The sequence below is a fragment of the Pinus tabuliformis genome, chromosome 1_2 (assembly GCF_031772625.1).
Source record: "Pinus tabuliformis cultivar Carrire ecotype Pingquan chromosome 1_2, CPIR1, whole genome shotgun sequence".
NCBI classification, from domain to species: domain Eukaryota; kingdom Viridiplantae; phylum Streptophyta; class Pinopsida; order Pinales; family Pinaceae; genus Pinus; species Pinus tabuliformis.
Window position 1 is genome coordinate 21,597,309 of NC_142298.1, and position 14,218 is coordinate 21,611,526.

At 37.0% G+C, this 14,218-nt stretch overlaps 1 protein-coding gene across 1 annotated transcript; it reads right to left on the reverse strand.

Moving 5' to 3' along the window:
- Positions 1 to 6,779: 6,779 nt before the first annotated feature.
- Positions 6,780 to 7,435, reverse strand: LOC149204132 (thaumatin-like protein). The gene is made up of 2 exons (XM_089393211.1): positions 7,360 to 7,435; positions 6,780 to 7,258 (listed from the first exon to the last, which is right to left on the reverse strand). The coding sequence occupies exons 1-2, from the start codon at positions 7,433 to 7,435 to the stop codon at positions 6,780 to 6,782; spliced, it is 555 nt and encodes a 184-aa protein (XP_089249337.1).
- Positions 7,436 to 14,218: the final 6,783 nt, after the last annotated feature.

Below are 14,218 nucleotides of genomic sequence, written 5' to 3' on the forward strand. Positions count from 1 at the left end.
TGGGACCAGACAAACTCAACTAGAAAAGGAGATTATTGCACTTGAAAATTGCCAAATAAACATTCAAAGGAATAACTTCCAAGAATATTTTTTGTAAAAACTACTGATTCATTTTCTTCATCAAAATCAGTCAATGAATGTTTCATGTGTTTTTCCCTATCAATAGGAATTTGATTGAGTTTTCCACTGTAGGGAAGCCATATGTGTGACCAATCAGTTGCATAGTAACCATGTAGCTTTTCAGATCAATCTCTGCTTAGAATAATACCATAAGATTCAGGAATGTCTACAACTAATATATCTATTATTTGAAAAACCTTTGAATTGGAAGCTAATCTTATTAAAACAAAATTTATTTCTCCCAAAACATTGACTTTTGTGTGATCTAATTGAACAATTTGGACAACCGATTTTTGTGTTGTTATATTCAATTTAAGGCATACCACATAAGGCATGACATTTGATGATACACCATAATCTACTAGGAATTTATGAACATTCTTGTTAAAAATATCAAAAGTAAAAAAAAAACGAGGAGGACGGGAATTTGATCTATCTTCGATCAAAATGGCATCTGATGAGTCAATCCTATTTGAAGAGACATTAGGAGGTTTTCTTGTCCCTTTTGATGCGTTTGTAGTGACAACAATAGGTAATGGAGATGTGGGAACTGCATCAATTCTTTAAATAAGAGTTTTTGTTGTTGTTTTAATTTACTAAACACATAAAGAGAAATGTTGTCTTTGACCTTTTTCATCTCCTCGATGATATTATATTATATAGTGTGAGAGATTATCAAAGTCTTGGATGAAGAAGGGGATTTCGAAGAAGTCAAAAGAGAATCTGAAGAAGGAGTAGAAGACTTCTTATTTACACTTTGTCCTTATTAGGGAGAATAACAGACTTTTGTTTTTGATTTGTTGTAGATGAATCAACAAGTCCTTTACTTCTAGTAATTACTACTAGGACCTCTTCTTATCCCTTATTTTTTGAAGTAGTTATAATGAAATGCCATAAACCATAAGCTTTTGTTACTTCTTCTTGTTGGGATTTTTCAACAGATAAAGTTGATTCTTCCTCTTCGTCATCTTGATCAGATTCAACATTTCATATAATGGCAGGTGGTTGTGATTGTGATGGTTGAGTCCTTTTGAAAGGCTGAAAGGGCATTTTAGAGGTTTCATCTACTTACTTTTTAATTGCTACCATTTCATTAGACATTGTCTTCAGAACCCTTTGTAATCCTTCCAAGTAAAAGGGATCCTTCAGAGCTTTCTTCTTGGATTCATCCTTAAAAGTAACTTTTGTTATTTGCTTTGTTTCATCAAGGGAAATTTTCTTTTCAAGGGAAAGGATTCCCTTTTGTACATATAAAGCTTCTTTCATGTAATCAAATAGAACTATATTCTTTGCTCTATCTACTAACATAACAATATTTGAAGGAAGAGTAGAGATATTCCATTCAATTTGTACATCGATTCCTGGTCTAGAAGTGGTTCGGATCTTATTCAACAATTTGTTGAATTTGGAATTAAAATATTTGATTCTTTCGTTTGAATTGTTCTTAATATTTGGTAAGTCGTTAATCAAAGTGGCAATTTTTTGATCATCACCAAATTTCAATAAAAACTACTCTTCAAACATACCCTAATTCGTTATTGATCCAGAAGGACCCAACATTAGGGCAAACCACCCGGTCGAGAACTTAGGGCAACTCATTTTTGTTTAGAATAGTGGCTCTGACTCGGTTTATGATACCAGCTTCCCTTAATAAAAGATAAAAATTGGATGTGATATATAAGTGTGGGATTGATTATGTGAATGAAACTAAGAAAGAAAAATACATAGACTTAAACTATCTATCTTGGGAAAGCTTTTTTTGTACATGTGACTTATAAAGATCTCACATTAAACATGATAATATAGATCATCAAATCCTTTGTGAGGTTAAAATATATAAAGATAAATAATTTAATTAAATAGTTAATTAAATCAGTTGTTGAAACATATCACACATATCAGATATCATTGTTCATTCATATACTTAAAATATTTCAATTAAGCACATCAATAGTGATAAATCTTAACTGCTTGCAAACATGTATATGATAAACAAAAATACAGTAACCATTTAAATCATAAACATAGTACTAGTATTCAGATAATAGTACCCGATAAATGTTAACTCTAATCATAAGTGAAATAGTAGTGGTTCCTCTTTCTATTAAGATTCCTCCAAGATAGAGTAGTGCAAACTAGAAGCTTTCTCACAGAAATTCTGAACCTTTCCTTCATAATAATGAAGGGGATTTATAGTTTGTAATCAAAACACAAATCTAGAAAAGTTCCATAGAATGTTGAAGTGATTTTAAGAAAACATAAAAAAATGGAGAAAAATACAATAATTGATTCCAGTTGCAACAACTTGTATATCGGTTCAATGATATATCTCGCATATATCTATCATTTGGCTTTTAATTCAGGTGGATGATGGGGTCGTATACACATTTAGGCGGTGAATAATGCCTCTTTAAGTGTTGAAAGTAAATGGGTAGTCATGTTTGGAGAGACGTCTCAATATCAACCACTAATTATACGGTTTGACTAGGGAATGCCAATGACATTCCGAGTCAATCTTTGACAAATATTTGGTCCCGTCAGTCTTCTTTTTCGATGATTCTTAGCATACTTTAGTCACCAATTTTACATCTGGCAAGAATTTGAGGATTTCCTTAGCTGAAGGATTGATTTCTTTCCCATGTTGGTCTTTCTCAGTCTCTGTTACAACAATCTCTTTAGTTTAGAACTGCATTATGGCACATGGTAGAGACTCTTCAGAAATCCTTGATCGAACTGTTACTTTCTCCTTGTCGACCTTGGGTTCATCCCTATTTTTCCCAAACAAATATTATTAGTTCTTTTATTAAACTCACAAGAAAACTGAATTGAAATCTAAATAAAACAAACTTCTCGCAAAACCAATGAAAACATACTTTTCAATTCTTATAATAGTGGCCCCATACGAAAAGGACAAGTCACATGAACCGTATGATATCAGAGAAAGGCTCATCGCAACTTTTAAAATGAGACAACATGGAAAACTTGCGATATAAGTAGCTCCAATATGGAGCGGATGCGAAATCATAATCAACGCTTTTTTAATAACCATATCAAATTCGTAATATGGAAGCTTTGTTTTGGCAATGTGATATCAGAGGTTTCATTCAAAAATTCTAATTGGACAGGCAGGCACGAAATTCTTATTAATTAATGTTAAAAAACATACCAGATGTGGATATCATAGCAAATATCACGTGGGAGGTCGAAAGCTATATGATATCGCATATGGGAGATCGGAAGTGCACTCGAATATCTATGATCGAGAATGAATGGTTATCTGAGGATGAGCGGGAATGAATATTGGAGATCAGCGGATGGAGCTTATCAGAGATCAGTGATCAGAGCGTTAGAGATTAATGGCATGTGCATAGTTTTAAAAATGTTGATATTAGAATCTCCGATATCCTATGTGGCAATCCTGTAGGGTTGGGCTTCGTTGTTATATTTGCAAAAGAGCGCGTTAATTACTTTTTAGTCTTAAACACTTGAAAACTCATTCGGAGAAATTTTTAATTCACAAATTTTTAAAAGAGGCCATGTTACCATATTTGAAAGACCTCGATAAAGTTTTTCTGATAAACGGATTTTAAACATAAGCCAATGTTTGAGAAAACACCTAATGGACCTAAGCTCCGATAAAGATCCCGATAAGGCAGATTTATCATTTTAGTCTAGTTTTTGGAAAGATACAACTAATATTATCTTATTTTATTAGAAATTAAAGGATTTTATCCTAAATTAAAAGGCCCCCCACATATTTGATTAATTCTACTATTAACCATAATGGTGGGGTTCTTGAGTAGTACAACACAAGCCTACTCTAATTCCAAAATCCAAGATGAAGTATTGAACAAGGTTCTTAACCCTAGTAACACCAATGGATGAGAGAGAGAATATCTTGATTCAATTACCCTCTATTAGCAAACGAACATCACATTTTTTTGCAATGCATTAATTCCATTACAACATGGCATTTGTCTACAACACATCAATCATGTTTATCCAACATAGTGTTATCAGTCTCATCAAGCTCTCACAAAAATAACTATTCGAACATGCCATATCTATAGGTCATTGTTATATCCAAAGTGCATCTATACATAACAAACAAGGTCATAAGAATGTCATTGTTATGCCATCAGGGTTTCTTAACTATTATACAACACGATTAATGACATATCATGAAGTTTTCTATCAACTGGGTTACATGGAACACTGTAACATCAAAAGTTACTCTTAATCAAATTCTATTACTGTCACTATTGTAAGGCCTCTGTATTGTCATAAACAACAAGTCACCATTACTTCCACCCAGTCATTGCTATATCAAGGTTTGCTGCCATAACAGTCTTGCCATAACTGTCACAAATAATATATTTTCATGAGGTCATCACCATAAGGTTTTGTCAACAAGTACATATTATATGAAAGTCTCAGCCATGCATCCATGTAATGCATTATGTCAAGTCAAGGGTTACTATAATATCAAGTTTCTTTGCAAGGGTTGCTATCCTCAAGAATTATGTAGAATGTCTTCGTCAACCATTTCACTATAAGGTTATGTTATCACTTCCATCAAGATTTTATCATACATGTCTATGACATACACAATAGATTCAATGTAATTTTACTCTGCCACAAAATTTGATAATACAACACAACGTATCAATGTCTATTACAAGACAAATCATTGACCTCTGTAACTCATTGTGCACACAGGCTACTTCTTAAACTCCCTTTGTGCAAAAAATATTTCTAATACTCGCATGGTTAAGTAGATATGTGTTTTGTCCAATGCACATAGACAAAACTGAGGCCACTATTATAGTCATCTCATTTTGTTTCAAGCTTCTGGCTTAGATCATGCTCTCCTTAGATCTCTCTATATAGATTACATGATGATGTTTGTACTCTCCCGTAGCCAAATCAGTATCAAATGTATTTTAACGGATTCACTCCATATATTCTCTTTTCTTTATTCTTCTCATTGAGATCTATCCACAAAACTATTTTTCCTAGTATGCTTGAGATCAATTAAACAAGTACATTGATTTATATACCTCTAGGGAATAATGCATTGAAAGAACTAGAGTTTCCTTCAAACAGGATAGTTCGCAGAAGCTACATAGACCTAGTCTAGACAAGCAAGGAATGTACTAAGATATATGCACTACTAAAGCCATATTATATGCTAGATTGAATTTGAATATCCCTCAATCAATTATCCCCAACATATTCTATCCATAGAAACCCAAAGGAATCCATAAATGTCAAGGAGAAGATCTTAAAATAGTAACAAACAAGATTCAAATTTGTCTAAGGGATTTATGCATGGACATGAAGCCAACAACATTGTTATATTTTTTATATTGTTCTACAAATGTAGCATCATATTTTCTAAAAATAAAATAAGTTTAAAATGTTACATCCTTGTTATTTCCCTAAATACATGTGATGTCATCAACCTACATACACAATTGTTCAAGTTACTACCCAAATTAGTAAATGTTGGATAAATACCCTTCACTCTTCTATTAGAATGAAAAACTACAGATTAAACTTTTATTTTTCCTAACTAGTTTCCAACCAGGCCAATCTTGCAAAGGTACCATCTAAATAGATCTTCATTTACCATGCAAATGTTTGCTATTTCGAAATTGATATTTATTTACTATATTGTATGTAATAATATTGTTATCATTATGAATATGATTATATATTATTTTGATTTGAAATTAAATTAATAGAGAAAAAGGTTTCGAACCGTTTCTTTTTTCAATGCAAAGAAATTGGAGTATAAATATAATATATTGTATTAAATTGCGTTATTTTTTTCTTACTTTGTCAAATTTATAAGTATAATTTATTATATTGAGTTGTATTATTTTGTTTATACTTTTCAAATTTATGTGAGAACGTAATGGGATTATCATTATAAATATAATAGGGTATAATAAAAATGAAAAATAATTTTTGGTAACTAATAAAATTATAAAAACATTTGTAATAAAAATGAATATATTAATCATAATTAATTGAAAATCAAATTTACAATAAATTATTAGTATTTTAAATTAAATATAAAAATAATAAAAAAAATAAAAATGAATGGATACAAAAGATTTGGAAAAATAATAATAATAATTTAAAAAAATATAACATGATATTAATAAAAAATATAATTATATCAATTAAATCTCAATTCAATTATTATTATGTGTCAGAAAATATATCACATAATAATTTAAAATAAAAAATAAAATTAATTATGAACAAAGGACTTATAATCTATATAATCATTTCCCTACTTTAACATATATAATCATTTCCCTACTTTAACATTTATAAAATCATGTATAATTATTTATTACATCATTTAAGATCACGTATAGAGATCCAAATTGACGCATATACCCCTTCAGATATCCAAAATAACATTACTCATTTACAAATAGAAGTAAAACGCCTTTGGCTTTTTACAGGATAGACGTTCTTGCAACCATGCACGCAATGGTATTCTTATTATAAATATGAAACTACAATCGACATGATTGTAATACTCTTATTATATTATAGATATGGTAGTACGTAGAATTATTCGGTTTACTAGGGATGGATTTTATGTAAAGACCAGAGAATTCAGTAGGATAAGCTTCTCTTCAAGGGCAGAATATAATGTTGTAATTAGCACCAGAAGCGCAAGCGTGGGTTTTAGTGTTATCACTGGGATATAGGTAGGCATCTGGGCACTGGTCCATTTTGCAAGTGGGTGCATAGCAGCTACTGTCGGAGGGAGTTAGGGAGAGAGGGACATTGAAACCGTCAATAACAGAGATGTCATAGAAATCTTGATTGTTGCCCCCATTCAGAGTATATTCAACCAGCGTTGTGGGAGACTGTCCCGAGAGTGTACAGCTGAGCACGCCGCCGCAGTCACCAGTGCTGCAGCTTCCTTTACCAGAGGCATCGAAAGAGCATCCCGTCCGTCCCCAAAATCTGCCTGCACTTGTTCCTGCGGGCACGTCAACACTCCATGATTGACCCTGCCCCAGCGCTTGACCGCCACCTACGGGAATACCTGCGGGCCATACGGTGTATGAACACTGGTTCTGGATCACAAACGTCGCACCCGTAGCTCCTGCACTTACCAAAGAAAACCTATATTTCTTTATCATATCTTAACTCATTTACGTACATAAAATACAATGCAATGCAGTCGAGCAATTACTGTAACCTTACCTTGAAGATAAACGTTAAATATTAACGCTAGTATTGCTGTAACGTAAATCGAAACTGCTAATGTTCTTGCCCCCATTGCAACGGCCAGCAGCAAGCAATTAATCACAACTACAAAACAGCGCAATACAACGAAGGAATTGCAGTTGAGCTTATTTCATGTTGTATACCAGCCAGCTAGCCAAAACTTGGTACCATCGCCCTAGCTGGGTCATTTCCATTTTCTGTTTGTAAGCATATTTAAATATTTTACATTAATGAAATGAAGTAGTATTTCTGCTGCATCTTTGTGTTTATGGTTATCTCTGTAATTTATTGTGTTCCTGTTTAAATCCGGATCAGTGGTATCAGAGCGGTCTGCTTTTTTTCTGTTTTTCTTTGCATGTCCCCAACAAGGTCAGGATATAAGGAGTTAGGGATTGAACTGGTCGAACCTTTGCAAGGTCAGCCTCGCAAATCCTGACGGCCTCCCATGGCGGATGAAAAGAAATACGAGGCGGCAGGAGATCCTATCAAAATCTTGCTCGAAGAAGCCCTCGAGTGACAAAGGAACGCGATGATGGATAGCTTTGCGCAGATCCTTCAGCAACTACACAGAGGCGATGCATCGACTTCCAACAGCTACTCTGGAAACGCCACACCATTTAAGGTACAAGTTAATTTTGAAATCCCCATCTTCGAGGGTCAAATAGACACAAATTCCATAGATAAATGGTTAAATATGCTAGATGGGTATTTTTTTGTTCATGAATTTTCGAGTCGGGAAAAGATTGTTTTCTCTCTTCTCAAAGTAGTCCCCCACATCAAGGACTGGTGGGAAACCTACTGCGAGTAGAAGAATGAAAGTACGGGCTCACTATTTTCAGCCGTGTTAGTCTCCTATACCAATAGGGTTTCATATTTCATGATTGACAGTGGAAGTACTAAAAATGATCATCTTTGATGACACAAAGGTTCCATTTTTGTGGACAAAGCAAAAAGTTAAAAAATGTATAGAGGGTATGCCCTAAAAGAATAATCAAAGGGCAAGAAAATGATTTGGTCAAAAGAAAAAAGAATTGAAATGAACCCCAAACAAGGACTAGGAAAGTGGCCAATCAAAATGCCACTGCTATCTTGAGGTATGGCTCAACAGTTCAAGCTGGGCCATGCCATGTTTTGAATTGCTTGTTTTAGAATAGGTAATGAGTACCTGTTCAAACAGTTTGAGCTTGACAGATGATTAGTTGATAGAGAAAGAAAGGAGCCCACTAGCTTAATCTGGGCCCTTGGAATATATAAGGCTAGATTTAGATAGGAGGACAACAAAAAGAAAAGAGCACATGAGGGTTTGCAAGTCTAAATGCACCCTCCCTGAAGAAACAAAAAATGCTAAGAAATAAGATGGGTAGGTAGTGAGGTTGCAGAAGCATGATTTCTCTCATATCACTGGCCTAAGCAAAGAAAACACATGGTGGCCAGTACAGATCTTCCTATTCAACATTTTTGTGGCAACACAGTGAAGCATGTCTAATTTCCCAACCATTCCCTATCAAACTTCTTTCTAACACCCCACTATCACCTTTGTTCACAATAGAAAACAAACTCATTTATTGATTGTTGTTATATAAAACAACCACATTTCTCGTGTAAAAATCTTTTCATTTTGATCTACTCTCAAAACTAAGTTTGTTCCCTAACAACTTAGTGTCTATTACCTATCATCTATATCCCCTTCCCATATTAAGTACTAACCACATTATTACTTAATTCCATATATTCCCCTTTTTTCCCATTATTATATCATGATTGTATATAAAAAGCCCCAAAGTATATATTCCCCCTTCCCTAGGCAATATAGCCTTATAACTTCAAAGGTCGGAGCGCTAAGAGATTTAAGCGCAATAGGCAAAATAGCGCCAAAAACAAAGTCTCGGGATTAAACCAAGATCTGCTTGGTTTAACAGCCCTAACCCCACTTTGCGAACAAACATTAATTAACCCATTTGGCTTATAAACCATTGCAAAACCCGAATTTCATTGATATCCAAAGTTCCGCCCAAGCGCGCCTTTCCATAAAAATTAATTGTTTATTATCCGCGCCCGGCCGTATCCACCCATCACTTCCGCAGCCCGTCGACCGTCGAATCTGGGCCCTCCCATCCGACGGCTCACAGCAATTTCGGACAGCCTCCGATGCTCGGACGATAGTGCCCGAAATCTGTCAAAGCATGACGTCAGGGCTCAGACGTGTGTCATTCCCAGGTCGTATCGGGCGGCCTCCTGCCAAAACCGCTCCTGTACTATAAGCGGTCCGATGGAACCGCTTACCGCTCTGGTAATTCCACCACACGTCACCCATGCGTCACCCTTACGTCACTGTCGCCTCAGCACTACGTTGCCACCCCATCCGCCATCGCTCCGAGCTGTCGACCATGTCACCTGTCCACGTGGGGTTGTCCACCAGCTGCCACGTCATCATTCCGTACCCGACCCCACCCATGACGTCATGCTGACATCATCCGAAAAAAATGCGCCAAAAGCCAAATTTTCACTATTTCACCCAAAAAACCTGTTTTTTTGCGTTATTTGCATTTTTACTCACTGTACTCCTGCATGAGCGAGCACGTCGTTTACTTGCCAACTTTGAAGACTGCTCCTGGCTGCTGGTGCACAAATTCACCTGCATTTCCACCATTGTGCCAAGTATACCAGGTATTTATCAGTTTCCCCCCATCCGCACCTGGTTTTTACATAATTCACTGAAGAAACTAAGAAAAGGAGAAAGAACAGTAAAAACCAGAAATCCTTATGAACCATTGCTCTTTCTCCACACTGTAAGCCCAATTTCACTCACAGAAGTCCCCATTGTGCATAATTTCCACAAATTCACAGTTTGTTTGTGTATTCGCAAACCTGAACCTCTGCCCAATAAATTTATTGGGAAAGCAGCTCCCAAATCCCAGCATTTGATCAGTAAATCTATCCTAGGAGAATTTTGACTCAATTTCACCCCAGTTTTCCTCTTCCCCTCTGCAAATTGCCCTGCGCCTACAAAATCCACTATTCTGCATTACTGAGCCCAAGGAAAAGTTCTCAAATACAATTCCAAATTCAGGTGATCATGAAGACTCCAGTGGCATTGAAAATTACCCCATTAAATGCCCCGCATAAGGACCTGGAATGGCTAGCCCTGGCAGACCGAGATTATCAGATGAAAGACACTATAGAGTTGTGTAACAAATACCACGTAGAAGCAGTGTGTGAGTTAAGGAAGAAGCACAAAGATGGTACAGACCTCCTGGGAATCTGGAATTCCCATTTTCCAATCTACTATCTCCCTCAGGTCAATGAGTTTCCTGACTTGATCCATCAGTGCCGCTAAAACTATGACCCCACTCAAAGAGTTGTTCTGAGTCCTGCAGGCTCTGTCTTGTTCCATATTACTCCTGAAGCCATAAATCAAATGCTGCAGTTTCAACCTACAAAGCCACTGGCCCCTTTGTCCATGCAACTTTTATTAGAGCAGGGTGCCAAGCTTTCCAATTCACAAATCACAAGAATTGGCCAACTGTTTATGATTCCAGAGTTTCAGCCTAAGCAACCTCCCCCTTATCTACATGTCTGGTTTAATGACATAGGGAGACTATTAGTAGATATGATATCTTCCATCCTAGGGTTCAAGACCAGTGAGTTTGTAGATGAGACAACACTGGTCGTACTATCCAATTTTACCCCAGGACAACCCTCTGCTGTCCAGTATGACTATGCTTCATTTATATCCAACAAAATGCATGAACAGTTCATGAATCTGGAAAGAGAGAGGGTATTCAAGTTCACTTATATATATCATCTGATATTGTACAATCAGCCTGATGCTTTTCCTCTTTTCCTCAAGAAATTAGATCCAAAGGGAGACAGAAGGTCTGTAATGTTCTGGACATCAGTCTGCCATCACATCCATTACTCACCATACACATACTGTGAATTTATTGACTTATTCATTCACCTAGCCTTATCACTGCTGCAAAGTTCACCTCCTCCTAGACTCAATGATGATATGCAGAAAATCCTTCAGCTGTCCAAGAACTATAGCATAGGGGATTGGTACTTTTACCAACACCATACAGTGATAAGGATATATGGCTGTGAGTTAGCACCATACAGGCTACCAAGATATGTCCCCATGAGACTCTTTGCTCTAGAGTACTTCAGACAGTTCGGCAACGCAGATATGATTCAATTCCATAGCAAAAAAAGAAGGCACAACCGAAAATCAAGCATCAATTGGGTCCATTCATCTTCAATAAGAGGGAAGAAGGTTGGAATGAGGCAGACCAAATGCTAAAATCCCTCCAGCTCAAGACAAGCTTCTATTGGGCACCCTATGACCCTAACCATTTCATAAGCCTCAAAAGAATCAAGCATAGGCTTGCCCCATATGACCACATTAACATTCCAGAAGTTGAAAAATATGCAAATCAAATAGGTTGGAAAAAGGGCACATTAGTGGAAGATTATAGTGAAGAAGAAATAACAGAGAAAGATATTAAAACTTTAGAAAAAGCAGTTGACTTGGAGTATTTTAGACAAGATTGGTCTTCAGGTATTCAGCATCGTGGAGAAGCTGCTTCCTCATCCACCACTCCTCAACAGCCTACCAAAACAGCTGATCCACCAGCAGACATGACGAAAGGCAAAACAGTGCAGCTCCAATTATGGAGCAGCAGACAGAGCAGCAAGAAAGCAGAGCCAAGCAACCTGCCCACACAGAACAGCAAACACATGAACAAATTCCTCCAAGGCAGGAGGTGACGGTTGAGTCCTCCGTTTTACAAACACCTGCTAATGAGGATAGGACGAGAAAGAGGGATGGGCAAGAGGACACTCCTCTCACTACCTCTATGGACCAACAAGGAGAAAAGAGACAGAGGTTGAACCCTTTTTCAGAGGAGGAAGTACCAGAGAGACCAATTGATAATATGCCCCCTCCTAGCATTGAAACATCAACTAGCTCTTTGCAGCAAGGGCAGGACATTCCACATGGGACAGAGGTCAGCTCTTCTAGGCAGAAATCAAAGGCAGACTCCAGCATTAAGCAGAAATTTATTGACATTAAGAAAAGGAATGAGCCCCTCAGGCACCAGATTTACAACCATCTACTGAAGATGGCACCAACAAATCAGCAGAGATTAATGTCTGCCTATGACATTCAAGAGCAGAAAATGACTCTTAGTCATTTCAGGCCTACCATGCAGCAGCCTCAAACAACTGTCGATTACATTAGAACCAATCTGGAAATTTTTGCCAGAGATATCCACCCCTTAGATCAAATTGAGCTCCACATACAAACAAGGGAAATGATATATTCTACATTGGCTGATAAGACCCTGTTGGCACACCAACTACAAAATTCCCTACACAACACTGCAGCTCAATTGGAATTAGAGAAGGCATCATCCTAGGCCAAGGACAACAGAATCAAGTCCTTGGAAGAGATCATCATAGAGTTGGGTCATGATCCAAAGGACCCTAATGGTGTGCAGGCACTGCTAAAGAAAAGAGATGAGGATGTAGCAGCTATGAGAAAGCACATCAAGCTGCCAGCTGGCCTTCACCCTCAAACTGTAGAGGTAGCAGAGCAAAAGAAGGATCAGGATGTAATGGCTCTACTCCTGAGTTTATACAAGAGGCTAATGGAAATAGAGAGTGCACTAGAGGTGGCACTAAAATCAAGACAAAGTGAGACACCAATGCAGCCTGCACAAACAACTGCATCTACTGAAGGTGTGCCACTTTCCACTACTGCAGAAGCACCTCCTACAGGACAAACATCAGAGGCAGGTCCTTCAGCAATAGCACCAGATCAGGGTCCCAGCCTGAGTATGCAAAACATGACGAAGGAACTGGAAGCCTTGGAAGCATAGATGGCAGAACTGAAAGAGACTAAAGAAAAATCTGCCACAGTTAATGAAAAATATGATAAATCCAAGCAAAGTGTGGCTGAAAAAACAAGGGAAGTAAGAGCTCTTGAGAAGAAAATAAAAGAACTAGAGAAAGAGCTCTCTCCTGACAAAGTTGTAGCTGAAATCAAGAAGATCCTATGGACCCACATTGGTCAATCTATAACGGATCAGTGGCAGTATATTGAAACTATCCATGAGCATATGGATCTAATAGGCAGGGCCCAAAAGGAGAATCAAAGAGCAAGAGCATCTCTTGGAAACATGCCTGAAATAGCTAATAAGATGATAAATGTCCTGAATAGCCGCACTGGCCCCCAGTTAGCAGCAATGGGTATCACTAACAGGACTGATACCATTTTACTAGTGAAAAGGGTACTCACTTTAAGAAATCACGTGCAAACATTGGACAGGAGGTGTCAAGAGATGCAAACAGAGGTGAACAGATTCATTGAGAAGATCACAACATTGCATAACAGAGGCCTTCCCAGCTTAGTAACCAGTGCAGGAAGGTTACTATCTCATGAAAATTATGCCAAGAGGGTAGACACATATGCCACAAATCAAATCACTGCAGTAGCAAGTACCCCAGAGGAAACAGGGCCTCCATCTGGGCAGAGTCTCTATGACAAAATAGAGAATTTATTCTTCATTGCACATGAAATCAGACATCTTTTTGAAGTGCCTCCAAACTACTACAAATATACTGAGGCAGATGAAACTTTAGGCATAATCTTAAGGCACCAATTGCGTACTCAAGAATGGTGGACATGCATGATACAAACACTGCTGTAGAAAACAAATTGTTCACCATATTTTTGTATTTTTATCAGAAAGTCAGCAATTTCAGAAAGTTATTATATGTTTGCTATGACTGGGAAGTAATTGAAAAAGACAACTCAGCAATCTAGCTTGACCAG

What these genes read in the sequence shown, in the direction of transcription:
- LOC149204132 (XM_089393211.1), bottom strand. Translation starts at nt 7,435, where the DNA reads ATGGGGGCAAGAACATTAGCAGTTTCGATTTACGTTACAGCAATACTA. An exon ending in ATTTAACGTTTATCTTCAAG is followed by an intron (nt 7,259 to 7,359) that starts GTAAGGTTACAG and finishes TGGTAAGTGCAG; the next exon opens with GAGCTACGGGTGCGACGTTT.